This window comes from Protopterus annectens, chromosome 3.part1 (assembly GCF_019279795.1).
Source record: "Protopterus annectens isolate FY-2018-M chromosome 3.part1, PAN1.0, whole genome shotgun sequence".
Classification (NCBI taxonomy): Eukaryota; Metazoa; Chordata; order Ceratodontiformes; family Protopteridae; genus Protopterus; species Protopterus annectens.
In genome coordinates, this window is record NC_056732.1 from 819,875,102 (window position 1) to 819,892,707 (window position 17,606).

At 40.4% G+C, this 17,606-nt stretch overlaps 1 protein-coding gene across 1 annotated transcript in view; it reads right to left on the reverse strand.

Annotated features, from left to right (window-relative positions):
• The window catches only part of ZNF236 (zinc finger protein 236), a 1,651,223-nt gene that overhangs the window by 1,551,075 nt on the left and 82,542 nt on the right, over positions 1-17,606 (reverse strand). The window contains exon 2 of the mRNA XM_044067103.1: positions 3,068-3,207. Within this exon, the coding sequence (XP_043923038.1) occupies positions 3,068-3,207 (140 nt within the window). The remainder of the gene's footprint in view (positions 1-3,067; positions 3,208-17,606) is intronic.

Consider the following 17,606-nt stretch of genomic DNA (forward strand, 5'->3'; position numbering starts at 1 on the left):
ATTTATTTATTTGTTTGTTTGCTTATTATTGCCTGATTGAGTGACTGTGTTGAATCCTGGTAACTCTGTAATAAAATCTGCTGCAGACTACAGAGCACATGTCAATCCACTACAAACTGTTTCTTCCCCTACATCATCAGAAGGCTAGGCCACACGACATGGAATTAGGAAGTAATTGGTGTGGTTTTTGTACGTGTTCATCCTGTCACTCACTTTCTGTGATATGGATTTACCAGAGCCATTGGTGAACTTTGTCATTTGATTTACTTCCCCTGATGACAGACCTGAACAAGATGGCCCATCCTAATTCAGCAGCAGGATTGAATATAGTTTCAATCAGCTCAACATCTGAAACTTTTCTAGGCTCTCTCTCTTCCCCTTACCCTAAATGGTTGGCACCCTTGCTTCCTCTCCAGATATCAAGTGTGCTGCTCAAAATCAAAGTCCAGCAAGAAAATTGTACAACAAACACTAGTCTCCAAAAACCCGAGTACCCCCCTCAGACCACATGGATCTGAGGCCAAAGAAAGGAAGGAGGGTATATGTTAATAAGGATGGACTGACTCATCCATATTCATCCAAGTGATCAGAACATAGCAGTCATATCCGAGATGAGGAGGTCCATCCTCATTAACCAACAGGATAATCATAAAGCTCATCATTCTTGGTGGTCCTCAATGAAATATACCTCAGACAGCTGTGGTTTCAAAGGAAGACCAGGACCCAGAGATTACATTCAGATTATAGTGTCTTGCAAAAGTATTCAGAGAAGCCCATACAGCAGCTGAAAAATGAAGGAAGCATTTCTGAAAAATGTTCAAGAGGCAAGCACTGCTCTTGCTGAATGTGTTTTAGGCATGAAAGGCAATGTTTTGTTGCATTTTTCATAGCAGAATTTATTGCAGTCAGAAAGTAATTAGGTTAAAAATGACACTGTAAACCCTGAAGTATATTTTTTTAAAGAAAATTATACCAATAATTCGCACACTGACTTGGATCTGCCTAAGCTATCTGTGGACATACATACAACGCAGCAGGTATTCACCTCTGTCAGAACAGCTGGGGAAATTGCAAGCAAATGTGGCAAACATAAAATAAGGGTTTGCTTACAGGGATATTCTATCCTTGTGGAAAACAGGTGTGTGTGTGTGTGTGTGTGTGTGTGTGCGTGTGTGTGTGTGTGTGTGTGTGTGTGTGTGTGTGTGTGTGTAAGCAAGGGGGGTGTAGAAGGTCTAAACTAATAAATTGTTCCAGCACAAGTAATAGTTACTAGAAAACACATTTGCAAAGGCAAGTGCTGTAATTTTGCTTCAGATGGAATTAAAAAGGAGTTACATGTAGCTAGATATCTACTACAATCACATGGAGGAATACAATCCTTAAAAGGTAGCCTAAAATGAACAGTGCCCATGATGAAAGCCTTACAACTTTAAAAAGAATTAACTGAAGAGTCATGAGTTTTCTGGCATTAGTTCTCTGGGCAGATGTATGAATCTGTACAGTCCTAGAGGGATACTGTATGTAGTGGTTAGCCAAACAGAGTGGAAGTCTACTTGTCTGGTGAGTAAATGGGGTTTTAAAATGTCTAAAGAGAACAGTCTTCTCAAGAAGATAAGGCCAAATGAGGGCTGGCATAATGGTTAAGATGATTTGAGGGTTTGATTCTCACAAGGGAAATTGGCTAGGCTTAAAATGATCCACAAAAGGTAGCTAGTCTAGCACTTAACTATAAAACTATGAAAAGCAGAAGAAACGTTTTTGGAGGCCAGAATGGAGCTCTGAGACTTATTCTGCATGGCTTCCTTGATGAATTTCTGGATGGGGGGAATAGGGGAAAACAAGGGAGTTCTGGTGGCCAATTCCAGAAATTCCTTTAGAGGATGATCAGAGAAAATAATTTACTGCATTTGGCAATAATGGGGGTAGTTTGGAGTTTCTGCACACAGTGCCAGCAAGTTAGCTGCAGTTATATCTATTACACTAAACAGAACTGGTAAGTACACTTAAAATGACTGTTTTGCAAATGCAGCAGTCCATCAACAGAGAAAGGTTATTCTTGTCTGACTTTGAAGCTACCTACAAATGTTACTACCTCTATAACGCCCAAGTCTATTACTACAAAAAAATTAGGACAAACATGCTTGGATGGCCTGTCTTATACAGCACACTGTATGAGTTATTAGCTGTTAGGGCAAGTAGACTGGAGAATCTCAAATACAAAATTAAGAGAAAACTACTAAGAATGAGTTATGTTGTAACCATTCATCAACTCTTTTCACAGCTATCACCTGTGTACTGTTAAACATCTCAAGTTCCCATCATTTTCTGAAAAAAATGAAGTTAAGCATAAGAGAGTTATAAATATCCAGCAAATGCTTTTAGAAAGTGCAAGCAGCACTTCTTTTAACAGAGCTTAGCTTTCCCTCGATGGCAAGCAGTTTATTTCTGGATGTCTGCAGAGTCTGCAGAGATATTTATAGAAATATAAAAAGTATTCCTATTTGCAAAATTAACAACATAAGCAGTATAAACCACAGTGCAAGTATCACCAGCAGTTTCTTTCAGTATCATCTAAGGTTTCAGCTGATACTATGCAACAGATAGTACATTACCTGATTTTGGAAATATGAATGTAAATATGGAAATACTGAATGTCTTCAAAAATTACCAACAAATGACTAGCAAAATCTCTAGTGCAGTTCACAGTGGGCTTTAACAGAATACATTTTTGTTTCTCATGACACTTCACACTATGGCTTCAATAATAATATAGCTCACTTAATTATGAAAATATGAATATAAACATGAAACTATGAAAAAGTAACAAACAATGGTTAATATCTTCACTGCATCATAAACACTCAATGTTATTCTGCTTCTTATACCCTGTCACTTCACATCACATACTACCCACCACTAACAGATATATCACTTGCTTAAGGACATCAATTCCAAAAATATTGTGACACCATAAGGAGTTGCAGCTGTTAAATGGGAATACACCGAAAAGGTGGCTACAAGTGTGAATGAGAGAATGCATTTCTCCATTTATCTGAATTTTGCATACCTTGTCATTTCTTTCATGTTCCCGTAAGTGACGCTGAAACTGACTTTCTTTTGGAAATGTTAGCATACAGATGTCACACGTGTGTGACCCTGGTTTTTGATTGGTGTAATTCTTATCTGCGCCTTGCGTCACTTCTCTATCTGTAAAACAAAATACATAAACTAAATCAAACAAGGCAACAACTGCATGTCAAGTATTGTACAACATCTGAAACTTAAATATGTTGTGAAAATTAGTGTAACATACTATGCATTTATACAAAGTAGCAAAACAGTACTGAACCAAGAGATAGCAAAGACCTTTCTGCGGCTAAGTTTCATTAAACAGTACCATGACCTTGATTTTATGCAATAGTCTTAACCAACCCTCTGTTACATCTTTATACACAATGTAACAACTTAAAAAAAAAAGATGTAAACACAAGGTATAACACACAAGTGACACATTTAGACACAGACAGGGAAGGAATTAAGTAAACTGCATTCTCCCTCCTGTGTGATAATATTCAATTGGGGATGGTACTGGTCCCTTGCAATGAAGACCTGTGAGTCTCTGAAATAGGGATTTTCTAAGAAAACCGCACAGGTGACCAACGTGTATTCAAGTATAAAGCTGTGGTAACTTTTGACATTAGGAAAGGGTATACACATTCCTCAAAGCTTGTGCAAATATCTGCATACTTTTCCTTGTCTATACTACTAATGAAGCTACTACCAGTTATCCCACCCACTCAATTTTCTCTTTTCTAGTTTTGCACATTTTCACTCACGTTTGCCAGTACTGCGAAAATTCATTAAACCATTACAAATGCAAAGAACTCCATCCTTTTTGTAAAGCATCTCCTCACACCCAAGCTAACCCAGTTCTTTCCAGTTTCTTGCCACTTCCCCTAATCCTGAGGTACAACTTTGTTTCCAAAAAAAAGTATTACACTGTCTTTCAAAAATAACCTGCTTAAGTTATTTCAATCCCCTTTGAAGGGCTGCAATTAGTCATGTAGCACAGCATTTGTGAAATGGCGAAACTCAAGACTATATTACTTGAAAGCAGTAAATTGCTTCCACTATGACTTGGGATAGGATAAATTAAGATGTTAAAAGGTGTTTTAAAGATACAGGGAAACTTGTTTTGCTTTCGATATACCACTGTTTCCTTGTGGATTAAACTGCAAAACTGAAATGGTCCTCTATAATTACATTACTAACAAAACTGCTTCTATTTGTACTTATTTACTATAATTGTATTCAATAGATGACTTTTTATATTTGTGAATCTGCATACCATTTGTAATTTCACTGAAGGCAGCTTTATGCCAAAGTGCTAGAAGAATGAATAGCAATTTTACATTCTGGCTGTTTTATTGTTTTTCTAAATCACTCCCTTTTGTTTTTCTGTTTGGAAACAAAGTTGGCAATTAAATGAATCGATCCAGGGAGATACTACTTCTGGCATAAAGGTGGATTTCATAGTCACTTTTCATGGGTTTGCAGCACAGCAAATCTCATTATTCAGGAAATCCTTCCAACGGACATTATAAGTAACAAATGTACTTTTAGGTAAAAATGTTAAATCCACAATGATACTGGGAGAGATAGTGGTAATATCATCCTTTTGTCAAGAATTTAGTCCCACACTGAGAACCAGGCATGCAGAGGTGGCCTCAAACACAGGCTTCTTTTCAATAAAACTTTTACCACAACATCAGTGTAGACTAGAGAGATAACAGGAATATAGGCAAATACTGCAGAAAGATGTACTCTGGCAGAACAGAACATTAATTCAAGCCTCTCCAACAGAAATGGTTCATACTATCTTAAATTGGATAGAATTTCACATTTCGAAAAGGACAGCTGCCCAAGGGGGAAAGGTAATAGAATGGGATGAGGCTAAGCAGAAGTTTGGACTGTAGGTTAGAGACAGCCTTCCAAGTAATCATGCTGAGGCGTATGCAACAAACTTTAATATAAATAAAGTTAAAACACGATACAATGTAACACACTAAAGATAAGCGCTTTTGTCTCTATATAACATACAAACAAGGTTTCATCAGACAAAGTAACAATGCAGGTAGCCAATATAAATAAACTCTGTATCCATCTACTGTTTGAATTTGGAGCCAAAATACTTAAAGTGACAGTGCTACTTACTGAGCTGCTACATGAAATTATGAAAATTCCTTAAAGCATAAAACAAAAACTTCCAAATTACACTATGACAGCATTCTCAAACAATGTACATAATGAATAATATAGAATCTATAATAAACATATGTGCATTACTAAATAAATATGATGACATAAATACCTGATAAATATAAAATGTATAAAAATATGAAATGTATTGTAGAGCTGACATAGGCCACGGTGGTGCAGCGGTTAGCGTTGTCGCCTCACAGCAAGAGGTTCTCCTGTTCGATTCTTGGCTAGAGCACCTTCTGTGTGGAGTCTGCATGTCCTCTTCGTGGTCGAATGACATTAAAGACATGCAGGTAGGTGCGTGCTTGAATGGACGTGCCTTCTTTGAAAGCTGGATGTCGGGCTGGCAACTCGGCATGGTAAAAATCCACTGCCAATCATTAGTGGACGGGAGTTCCGTTGTGGCGACCCCTAACTGGTAAAAGCTGAAAGACTTTTATTTATTGTAGAGCTGACATATTACCCATGACTAACTCTAAAATACCACTAGTAAACCCAGTTAAAATCCTGAAACATTCATAAATAACAATTTATGTGCTAAAAATACATAACTATGTATATGAAATCACCTATGCATGAATAAATAAAAATGGCTTGGAAAGAACATGAAAAAAAATAACATAATAAATAGTACCAACAATTTTAATATGTCCATAATAACAAAAGCCTTTTCTACTAGGGACTAGTAACACAGTATAAGGAAGGAAAAAGGATAGGGAAAAAACAATTTTGACAGAGTGCATAGTTGAGTTTAGAGAAGAAGCTGCTGTTAAACAAGGGATAAACAGTAGGGCACATGAAATATTGCATGAAAAGAGACTGGAAAAGCAATTTACAAAGGAACAGTGTGAGAACATCCATATGGCTCCATAGAATGCAACAAAGCCTAGATGGTTTAGGATTTTTGTTTGGAAATGTTTGCACAGGTACTTTTATACCAAAGAGATAAAAGGATTTTTCTTTAGGGAGATAGCAAATGCTGGAGGTATGACGGGAAGGAGGGAGGTAATTAGGAACACATTTCTAGGAGGAATGTAACAAGTTGGCAGATTTAGAAAATTACTTACCGAGTACTTTGCCAGAAATGTTGGAGAAGCAAACTGTTGCAACTAAGATGACTATTCTTTTAGGTTCACGTGTTTTACTAAGCTAATGATCACAAGGGCCTTTTTAACCCTAGCCATGGATCACAAACCTGTTACAAAGTACAGTTGTGTACACTTACCATAAATGTAGATGTTCGAGTGTATTCACTGCTGCAGTCATCACCTGTGGGTTATCCCTGCTGTGGTAGCCCTCGGTCGGCCCGAATACCAGAGTCAAGGTTTTTCTGTATCGGCTGCTGTCGCCTGTAGTCTGATGTCAGGTTGTCAGTGCTATAAAGCAAGGCAGCTGATGCCATTACATCAGTTTTTCTTGCCCTAACCCATCAGAAGCACAAGGAAATATGGTAAAGTGGTCCTGGTGGCTAAAAGCCACCGTGAGAAGCTTATGTCTCCCTAAGGAAAGAGGATATAAGGGGGAAGGGGGGAGGGAAACCAGGACTGCAACAGTGAATACACTCAAACATCTACATTTATGGTAAGAGTACACAACTGTACTATGTTCTTCGTGTTTTACTGTTCCAGTCATCATCTGTGGGAGGATTCCCAAAGCTGAGGAGATGGGTGGAAGGATAAGTTAGAGACCTATGCATGGGTCAGCAAGCCCTACAGAACTGCAGAGGCAAACCCTGCCCTAGCTTTAGAGAAAAGAGGTAGGTGGCAATGCTTTGTAAAGGTATGGACAGAGGTCCAGGTGGCAGCTTCCAAGATGACCCTGGTTTGAACTCCTCTGAGTAATGCTGTGGAAGTGGAGGCTGCCCTAGTGTAATGGGTACGAATAGACTTAGGGGTGGTTTCCCATGTAGTCTGCAGCAGAAATGGATACAGTGTGATATCCATTTGGAAATGGTTTGCTTGGAAATGGGCTTCCCCTCTGCCCCTGGGGCAAAGCTGACAAGAAGCTGGTCTGTTTTTCTGAAGGGTTTAGTATTGTCCAGGTAGTATCTAAGCTGTCTGTGCACATCTAGTGAGTGCAGAATTCTTTCCCCCTTGTTTTGAGGGTTAGGAAAGAAGGTGGGTAGATGTATGGCCTGGTTGAGGGTCACATCAGATACCACCTTGGGCATAAAGGAGGGATTAGTCCTCAGGGATACCCTGTCTGCATGGAAAATGATGAAAGGTTCAACGGCCATGAGTGCCTGAAGTTCTGAAACCCTTCTGGCTGAGATGATAGCTAGTAGGAAAGCAGTCTTCCAGCAGAGGTATCTCAATTCTGCTGAAGCAGTAGGTTCGAATGGTGGTAATGTTAGTTATTCTAAAACATAATTCAGGTCCCAGGCTGGTGTGGGTGGCTTTCTGGGAGGTCTAATATTAGAAGCCCCTCTGAGGAATTGTTTAATTCTTCAGTGGTATCAACTCTCACTCGCCCACAAACTAGTAAAACATCCACTAAATGTCCCATCCTTCCAGAATCTACTCCAACCCTATCGCACCATCAGACCACTAAGATTCAGCAACAAAAATCACTTGCAGATCACTAAAGCCAATAACTTTGCTGGTGAAGCACTATTCTCTTGTATCATAGCCAAATTATGGAACTCCCTTCCACCCACAATTACCTCCGTACCATCATGCACCACTTCAAAACTTTATTAAAAGCGCACCTAAAAACATGCTGGCTATGCCCTTGCAACTCCCACTCTAATATCACCCACCCCATCCAACCACTACCTTTCTTTCCACTCCACTAACTACCTTGATTATAGCAAACTCAGATGCTCATAAGCCTAGTACTTATTATACAGCAGGAACTTCTTATTGTAACATTTGTTAATGTCTGTTATGTACGTCACAGATAAAGATTCTAGTTGTCTACTGATGTACTATGTTCTTCATCTGTAAACATGCTGTAAGTAATTGATGTGTTAAATTGTTAATCGCTATGTAATCCAATGTAACTACTGTCTGTTTATTTTAACTGTGGAGCTTTTCTCCCCGGGCCTCCGCTGAAAATGGACCTATGTCCAGTCGGACACTCCCGGTCAACAAATGTAAATAAATAAAATAAATTAATCAAAGGATGTGAGAAGAGTGGCTGGTCTATATCGAAATGAGCTGAAATGGCTGAGGCAGACTTTCTAGGAGTGGCCTGGCTTTTAGCCCTAAGAGTATCCATCGATCTGAGAAAAACGGTAGTCGGATGAGACAAGGTAATTTTCTGTCTAGATATGGTGGTGTGAAAGGCCTCTTTAGAAGCCGGTGCCTGCATCGCAGCTCCTGACACAACTGAGGCAGAGACAGCCAAAGGCTCAGAAGACAAAGATTTCTGTGGCATACCAGACTTCAAAAGCATCTAAGTAGACGCCTGCACAAATATCGTGTCGGGCATCAGGGACTGCGAAAGCACCCCACTGAATTACGGGAGAACGGATGGCTTAGCCTTGTGTGGTCTGCCTGTATCTTTATCTCTGCGTTTTTTTTGGAATGTCTACGGAATGTTGGCTGATGGACGCCATTTAGGAATGCAAAGACAAAAATACTAATCTACAATAAGAACTCTACGTCGAATGGTTCTTGCGTTAAAGAGGTCACAGAACCGGCAATGGGGGAGGTCATGGTCTGGGCCTAAACAAGTGATGCAGTATGAATGGAAGTCTTGTTGTGTGATCTGCTTTCCACAGGCGAGACAATTGTTAACTTTTTTGGACATCAGTTAGTGCATGAAAAAAGGATCGCCAACAAGGTACTTGGCTTTAGACGTTTTCAGCAGTAATTCAAACTCTGGTAGCGACCGACCGGCACACTTGTGAACTGCATCTGCTACGGGCTCCACAGCAAAAAGACTGATGTAATGGCATCGGCTGCCTTGCTTTGTAGCACTGACGACCTGACGTCAGACTACAGGCGACAGCAACCGGAGAAAAACACGGATTCTGGTATTTGGGCCGGCCGAGGGCTACCACAGCAGGGATAACCCACAGGTGATGACTGCAACAGTGAAACACGAAGAACATCTTCTGGTATCCTTGATAAGTGTAAGCAGGGGCCTGGGAGATAAACCATTTACAGGTTGCCTCTGTCTATTCGAGACACAGGTATCAAACCATGGATAAATTTGCTGTTGCCCATCCAACTGTCTGAGTGGCACTTGAACTGGGTTAGGGAGGAACTCTGCTTCATATGGATGGGGAGCCTGTTCCACAGATGGGTAGTCTCAGAGATATATACCTATCTCTCCAGCAGCTTCTATTTACATCACAGGTAAGGTTTAAGTCTTCAGAACAGGTAATTCCCATACTGTTTGCTTTGTGGATATGCAGGAGGTCCATCACAGTGAGATTTGACGATGCTCTGTATGCCAGGCACAGATCTCTCCTCAACAGCCTGTAGGAGACAGAATACAGTGAAAAGGCCTTGAGACGATCTGCATAGGACATTTTAGTTACACCATGTATTCTTTTTGCAAGGAACCTCTGTGGACATTCCAGTTGTTGGATACGCCTGGTTAGGTATATACCAAAGGGGGCACTGTACTCAATGATAGGTCTGATGAATACCAAATACAGTGGAACAATGACCTCCTTGGACTCAGATGACACACCTTTGTTTATAAGCTGAGCAACATAGAATGATTTCCTCACTACTGAATACACGTGATGGTCAAAAGTTAGATCACTATCTGTGTGTGTCCCTAAGTCCTTGACTACTGGGTCAACTCTAAGGGCGTGTTGTCAATATGATAGTTACTAGTGTATTATGACTTCCTGAAGGATACCATCATGCATTTCTTGGCATTTAGCTTTAGTCCATGGCACCAGTTGCTTGTTTGTGTCAGCCCCTTCCTGGAGAACATTTGTGTCAATGCGGGATTCAATGACAGCACCTAATCTGCAATCATCTGCAAATTTAATCAGCCAGAGACCACTGACAATGGCCTTGACTTCAGAGAAGTAAATGCCAAAAAGCAACAGTCCAATGACTGATCCTTGAGGGACTCTACTTGTTACTGGCCTATTTGTAGAGGTGGACTCCCCAATTCTAACTTCCTGGGTCTTGTCTGCTAGCCAGCCAGCTATCCATCAGGTGACATATGGGTTTATACCTAACCTCTTAAGTTTGTCAACAATGCCCAAGTGGGGTAGTGTGTCAAATGCCTTGGGCAGGTCAAGATAGGCATTGTGAACCATTTTTGTCTTCATCCATTGCTTTGGTGACCTTCTCAAAGAAGTCCCGCGGTTGAGTAGGCATGACCTGCCCTTGATGAAACCAAAGTGGGTTAGGTCCAGTGTCTGGAGGTTTACTATATCATTATTGATCATTTTCATGGTAATTCTTTCAATGCATATAAGCATAGTGAGACTTATGGGTCTGTAGATGGTTCAGCTTTGTGCAGATAGATGACTGTTGGTGTTCTCCATTCATGAGACATGACAGATCATGTTTCATGCTATTTAGAAGGCATCCTGAGATACTGTCTGGGCCCATTGATGCAGTGTACTTGGCCTTGGAGAGAGCATTAAGGACCTGTTCCCAAGTGATAGCAAGGTGAGTTATATTTGATGATATTTCCTGAAGGAAGGTTGAGGGGGAGAGAGAGAGAGAGGTAAAATTGGAGCTGAATTTATCAGCCAGTAGGTTTGCTACATCTTCTGGCTCAGTAGAGGTGGCTCCATTTAAAATGAGCTCTGCACACAATTGTGTACTGCCTTTGAGGTTACGGACATAGCTAAAGAATTTCTTGTGGTTGCCCCTGGCCTGGGAGGCCACATTTACCTCAACGTTGGCACTGGTAGACTTTATTTGTCCTCTGAGGTGTTTGTGTAGTTTGATGAGAGTGCTTTTATCCTGCCATGATTTTCTTCCTTCTGTCATACAGCCTGCTGACTTTGTGATTCCACCAGGGTGTCTTGTTTTTTGAGTTAGTTCTATACTTCTTCCTGGTGGGTAGAAAAATGCCTAGAACTTCCTGTATTAGAGCCCAGGACCATGTGTATGGCAGCCCTACACTTACAGCTGTTGCCACAGGAATATTTTGAGCTGGGATATATTATCTTACTTGCCTAGACACAGTAAGGTCTTACTACATGTAATGCTCTTGACAAAATAAGCAATTACTTGAAAATGGAAATCAAAATCTAAACCAACTGTAACTGAAACACTAAAACTTGTAAAGAAGATTAAAAAGCTGAAGGCATGGCTCACAAAAAGGAAGAAGTAACTGAACATAAATAAATAAAATTTATGGGAACAATAAATATAGAATAATGTTCAGGAGGAAGAACGAAGTTTAAGAGAAAGCAAGAACTGAGCACTTTTAGAGTGAATAAAAAAAATACATATAGCGTACGACAATAACACAGAAAAATAGTACTATTGTTTTTTTCTTTTCTATTAATGTATTGTCTACTCTTGTCGTTATTTAAAATGTGACATTTTTATAAAGATGTTTAAAAAGAAAGAAAAAGATTAGCTGCCCAGAAGAGACAATGTAAGACATTTTAGTCTAAGACCTTCCTGCTTGATGGTCAGTTGGAGGTTGCACAAAGGGGGGGGGGGGATTAAAAGGAAGAAAAAAGTATACTACTCCGTTACATTAATGATTTACAAGTCAAAATTAATAACGGCACATCTTTCAGACATGAATGTGAAAGGGTCCAGAAGTCTGAATACAGTTTTTAGAGAATGGGCAAAATGTACACAAACACCCTGATTGGAGAACGGACGTTCTCCAGCAGGGTATTAATGTACAAGTAATGCCGCTGAACAGCCACCATTATTTTGCACTCGCTAAGTAGCTCTTTTGCTACTTAGAGAGTGTATAAAGATACACAGAAAAAGTGTGTGCCTGCAGCATCAAGCCTTATAACACCCCTGGGCCGGCATTAATTATATATTATACCATGACCCCCCCCAAAACGTGCACGCTGATTGGTCAGCGTGCCCGTTGTAAATCGAGTTATACTAATGGAAAAAGGTCCGGTCGCCCGGACTTTTTTCCATTAGTATAACTTGTTTTTTTTAAAACACTGTCTCGCTATGTTAAAAGGGTTTAACATAGCGAGACAGTGTTTAAAAAAAAGCAGCAACGGAGATCCGCTTATTATAAAACTGTCTCGCTATGTTAAACCCATTTAACATAGCAAGACAGTTTAAAAAGCAACAGAGAAGCAAGATCTCCGTTGCTTTTTTAGTGTCTCGCTATGTTAAATGAGTTTAACATAGCGAGACAGTTTAAAATAAGCAACGGAGATGTCCGTTTTTTTTTAAAACTGTCTCGCTATGTTAAACTCATTTAACATAGCGATATAAAAAGCAACGGAGATCTCATCAGAACTGCCGGATGCCAGACATCTGCGAAGGGCAGTAAACAGGCATTATACTATGCCATTATTTAAGAAAAGTAACAGTTTCTTTTCTTAAATAACCCACTTCTGGGTGTGGGTAACTTATTTAGTGGTTGCTTTGGCTTTTTTTTGGTCCCTCGGCCGGCCCTCGGGACCAAACCACATTATTGCTATATTAACACATACCCCAGAGGGTATTATTGCTTACTTATCTTGATGCCATGACAAAGCTGTTCATAGCTGCAAAGGCAAGTGCTAGGCTACCTACATGCAGTCCATTTTAATCCAGGCCAATTTCCCTTTTTATACTCAGAATAACCTATCCCATTCAGTTAAAATTGGCCTTAGCCATCACGTGGTCAATAATTACATATTATCCCTAAACAGAATAACTGGAATCATACCATAGATAATTTGAGGAGACCCACGCATGGGATAAAGCATCAAGAAGCTGCATGTGTCCGTTAGTAGTACAGAGGGCTTTTCTGGGGTGAATGTTTAGTTTCCCAGTCATAGATCTAACTTGTGCTGGAAAATGGACAGAGATGAACTTTGTTTTGTTTTTCCCTTTGCTGAATGGAAGTGGCAAAATAGGTTAGGTGTAGTATAAATGAGGAACTGGCATTACTGGTACTTAACCATAACTGTTGGATCTATAAGTAGAAATCCAACTACAGGAAATAAGAGGACATGCAAGACAGACCACAAGACCAATCAGCAAATAGTGCCTGGGTTGGTAGCACATCCTTAATCTCACAATATCCTGATTCCTCCAACCTATATGAATGTGTGTTTGTGTATAACACCTACATGCATTACATATATGCATTTACACTTTGCAGCTCTATTTTGCTTGCATATGCTTAGATAGTGTGTATGGGTGTGAGTGGATGGGTGGGGTATAATGTGTTTGTCTGCAAAGATGTATAAGTGTAAATGTGTATATGTAATGCATGTGTTCATAGGTTCATAGGTTCATACTAGGCTATCTGCCCTGGGGCAATTATAAGCCTAGCCCGATTCTGTATGGCTTACGCCACCCCTTGATTTGAGTATACTGTGCCCTTTTTAAGGTTTAGTTTACTGTGCCTCTGTTTAATTGTGACATGGGAGTAATCCCTGGGACAAACCTACGATCCCCCATCCACCTATCGAGATTCTTCTTGAAGAGATTCAGTGAGATGCTCTGCCTCACATGAACTGGAATTCTATTCCAGAGCGAAGGGAGCCTCTGGGTTATGAACCTGTCCCTCCAGCAAGTTCTATTTATTTCTGTGCTGAGGTTCAAGTCCGTGGCTCTAAGGGATTTAGATTTACTGAGGTGGAGCATGTCCATTAATTCTGGATTTGACATAGCTTTGTATGTCAGGCATAGATCGCCTCGAAGTAGGCAGTATGCAACTGAGTAGAGCTGGAGTTTTTAACCGAGCAGCATATGGCATCTGTTTGAGACCCTTGATCCTCTTGGTGAGATACTTTTGGGGTCTTTCTAACTGCTGCAGGTGTCGGGTAAGGTACATCCCAAAAGGGGCATTGTATTCTATGATGGGCCTGATGAGGGATGAATAAAGGCACGATTACCTCTCTTGATCTAGATGTGAAACCCTTCGTGATGAGGTGGGCTATGTAGAAGGTCTTTCTAACCACTTTGGCAATGTGGTTTTCAAAGGAGAGATTGCTATCAACTTGGGTCCCCAGGTCCCTAATAACTTTCTCTGTACTTAATGGGTTTCCGCCTATGTGGTAATTTGTGGGCACATTGTTTTTGCCAAAGGGTATGACTATACATTTTTGGCATTTAGCTTTAAACCATGGTGCTGGCACCAGTTATCTGTCTCTGTGAGACCTTTTGAAGGATGTTTCTGTCAGCTGGAGAGTTGATTATGGCACCCAGTTTGCAGTCGCCTGCGAACTTGGTGAGCCATAGTCCTCCCACATTTGCCTGTACAAAAGTATATACCGAACAAGAGTGGTCCCAGGACAGAACCCTGTGGGACACCACTTGTGACCGGTTTCGAGTCTGACATGGCTCCAGCAACTCTCACTCTGTGGGTTCTGTCTTTGAGCCAGTTTGCACCCATCTTGTGACATAGGGGTTTATATTTAAGCTGGATAGCTTATCTATGATGCCCGAGTGGGGTATTGTGTCAAATGCCTTTGCAAGGTCCAGATAAGCTGTGTGGACTACCTTCCCTTCATCTATGGCTTTGGTGACTGTTTCGAAGAAGTCAACCAGGTTCAAAAGGCAGGATCTGCCCTTGACAAAGCCGAACTGGGTAGGATCTAGTGTCTGTAGGTCCCCAATGTCTTTGTTTATGAGCTCCATGATGATCCTCTCCATAGCCTTGCAGACTAAGCTAGTCAGGCTTATGGGGCGATAGTTTCCAGGGTCCGTAGAGGCTCCACCTTTGTGGAGTGGGACCACTGTTGCTGTACGCCATTCTGTGGGCACATATCCTGTAGTGAGGCTGAGATTGTATAGCTGTTTTATTTGAGGGATTAGTTCCTCTTGGAGTTCATGTAGGACGCAACCTGGGACGCCATCCGGTCCCATGGAAGCAGTGTTTTTTGCTTTGGAGAGGGCAGCCTTCACCTGAGCATCAGAGATGTTTGGGAGGCAGCCCTCTGCCGGGATAGATACTTGCTCTTTTGTGGGGGCGGGGGGGGGAGTTTGCACTGAACCTGTCTGCCAGGATATTGGCGATGTCTGTGGGTTCAGTGTATTTTTTGTCGTTTAGAATCAACTTAGAACAAGTCTGGGAGTTGCATCCCAGGTTTCTAACATAACTGAAAAAAGCCTTATGATTGTCTTTGGTGTCCTTTGCAATTTTTCTCTCGAAGCTGGCCTTGGAGGATTTTATGAGGGATCGTAATATTTTGCTAGTACTGATCAGAGATGCCTTCCCTATTAGGGATTTTGCTCCATCATGTAGTAGCTTCCTCCTTCTGTTGTACAGTTTATTTATTTTATGGCAGGGGTCCACCAGACTGGACGCCTGCCTTTGGATGATTGGGTCTTGGTTTTGTTTGGGATAGCATGATCCATGCATTCCTGGAGATGTCCGTAGAATGCGTTTATATAGGATTCTGCAGTTTGGGCCGTAGTTACCACTGGCCCTGGGGCCTTGAAGGATTCCACTTCGGTTTTGAGAAGTGAGAAGTTCGCTTTTGAGAAGTTTTTCACTGTGGTTTTCTGGGCTGGGGGTGGGGTCGGGATGTGGACATCCAGTGAAATTAATTTATGGTCTGATCTTACCAATGAGGGATATACTTCTGGTGTGGAGCATAGAGTCCCCATGTTTGAAGTGATTTGCCAAAGCAAGTTTGTGTATAATATCTACATGCATTACATATGCACATTTACACTTGCATATCTATGCAAGCAAACACATAATAATGCCACCCATCCACCCACACACTATCTAATGCACATGCAAACAAAACAAAGCTGCAAAGTCTGAAGAACTCTAATTTGCTTAGGATGAAAGCATTCTCTTGTGTTTTTTTTAAGTCAATGGATTTTTCCCCTTGACATTCCTTACATTTTTGGGCTATATTTTTAATGAAAAGCAATGCAAAAATTTTTTTTTAAACCACGGTCCACGTAAAATGTCTTACCTTGGAGAAGGAGAGAAGTCTACAGACTAACAGGCATGTCTCAGCTCATGTGCAGTGGTATATCCATTAAAGTCTATGGATGTACCTCATACTTTCCCTACAATGAGGCCACTGAGGTCAAAATTCACAGTTGCTATTCAGTGGCATCACAGCAAGGAAAAAAATTCTAGAAGTGCTTACTCCCTCTCCCGAAAAAAAAAATCAGAAGCCGAAAGTATTCATTGATGGGACAAAAATACTGTTCGGACGACTACATACAACATACTGCAGCGCAAAGGCAAGTTTTACAACATTGGCAGGTCACTTTAAAGTCATTGTGAGTGAAATCTGAGCCACCAAAAAATCAGAAGCCGAAAGTATTCATTGATGGGGTAAAAATACTGTTCAGAAGATTCCAAATCACATTCTGTAGTGCAAAGGTAAGTTTTGCTGCTTTGGCAAATCACTTCAAATGAAAAGTCATTGTGAGTGAAATCTGTGGTTTTGTTTTTTTTTTTTTTTTTTTTTTTTATTATTTTACTTTTAATGAAGTTCTGCTGTGTCAGTAACTTCTCTCTCATATAGCTTAAAATTTCCATGACAAAGCATAAGTGATTTCCATGCCAGCAGTATTAACAACATTAATATCTGTGCTACAGATGGTGTTTCACACTGCCTTTGCTGCTTAACCACACAGATCAATAAGGTCTGACTGCTGCCATCAAACACACAACATGGAACAAAGCACAGCAAGTCTGTTCCAATGCTTAGGGAACGGAAGCCATTGGAAAAAATTCAATTCATATCTTACACAGGCCAGCTGAAAGAACTACAGGAAAAGGGTCAAGATGAAGGCAAAACATCATATAAGATAACATTAAGGTATAATGATATGGCCAGTAACAGTGATACTGTAAATTAAAGCTTGTTAGGCTTCCTCTCCATCTCATGAAATTTACAAGGTAATCAATTTGAGTAACCAATACTTAACTGAAAGCAAATATTCAGTATTACAAAGTGATCATCTTTAATCCCTCATCATACAGCAAAATTAGTAAAAACTCTTATTTCACTTAAACTATATATCCAAAATTGAAATTTGGTGCGGTATCTGAAATCTGAGAATACGATAAACAAACTAAGCTACTTCATGCTGCCCTGCATCAAAATATTACAGCTTTTGAAAACTTGTTTTAAAGATGAATAAGGACTCTTCAAAGTAAACCTTCTTACTACAAGTTTGACAATTTAACGGAAGCTGAGAAAAATGCTCTTTTTAGAATTCATGAGTTGAAACTGGGGGTAATGAAGATTGATGAGGGGGGGAGCCTTAGGAAGTGGAGTTTAGAATTAATATCAT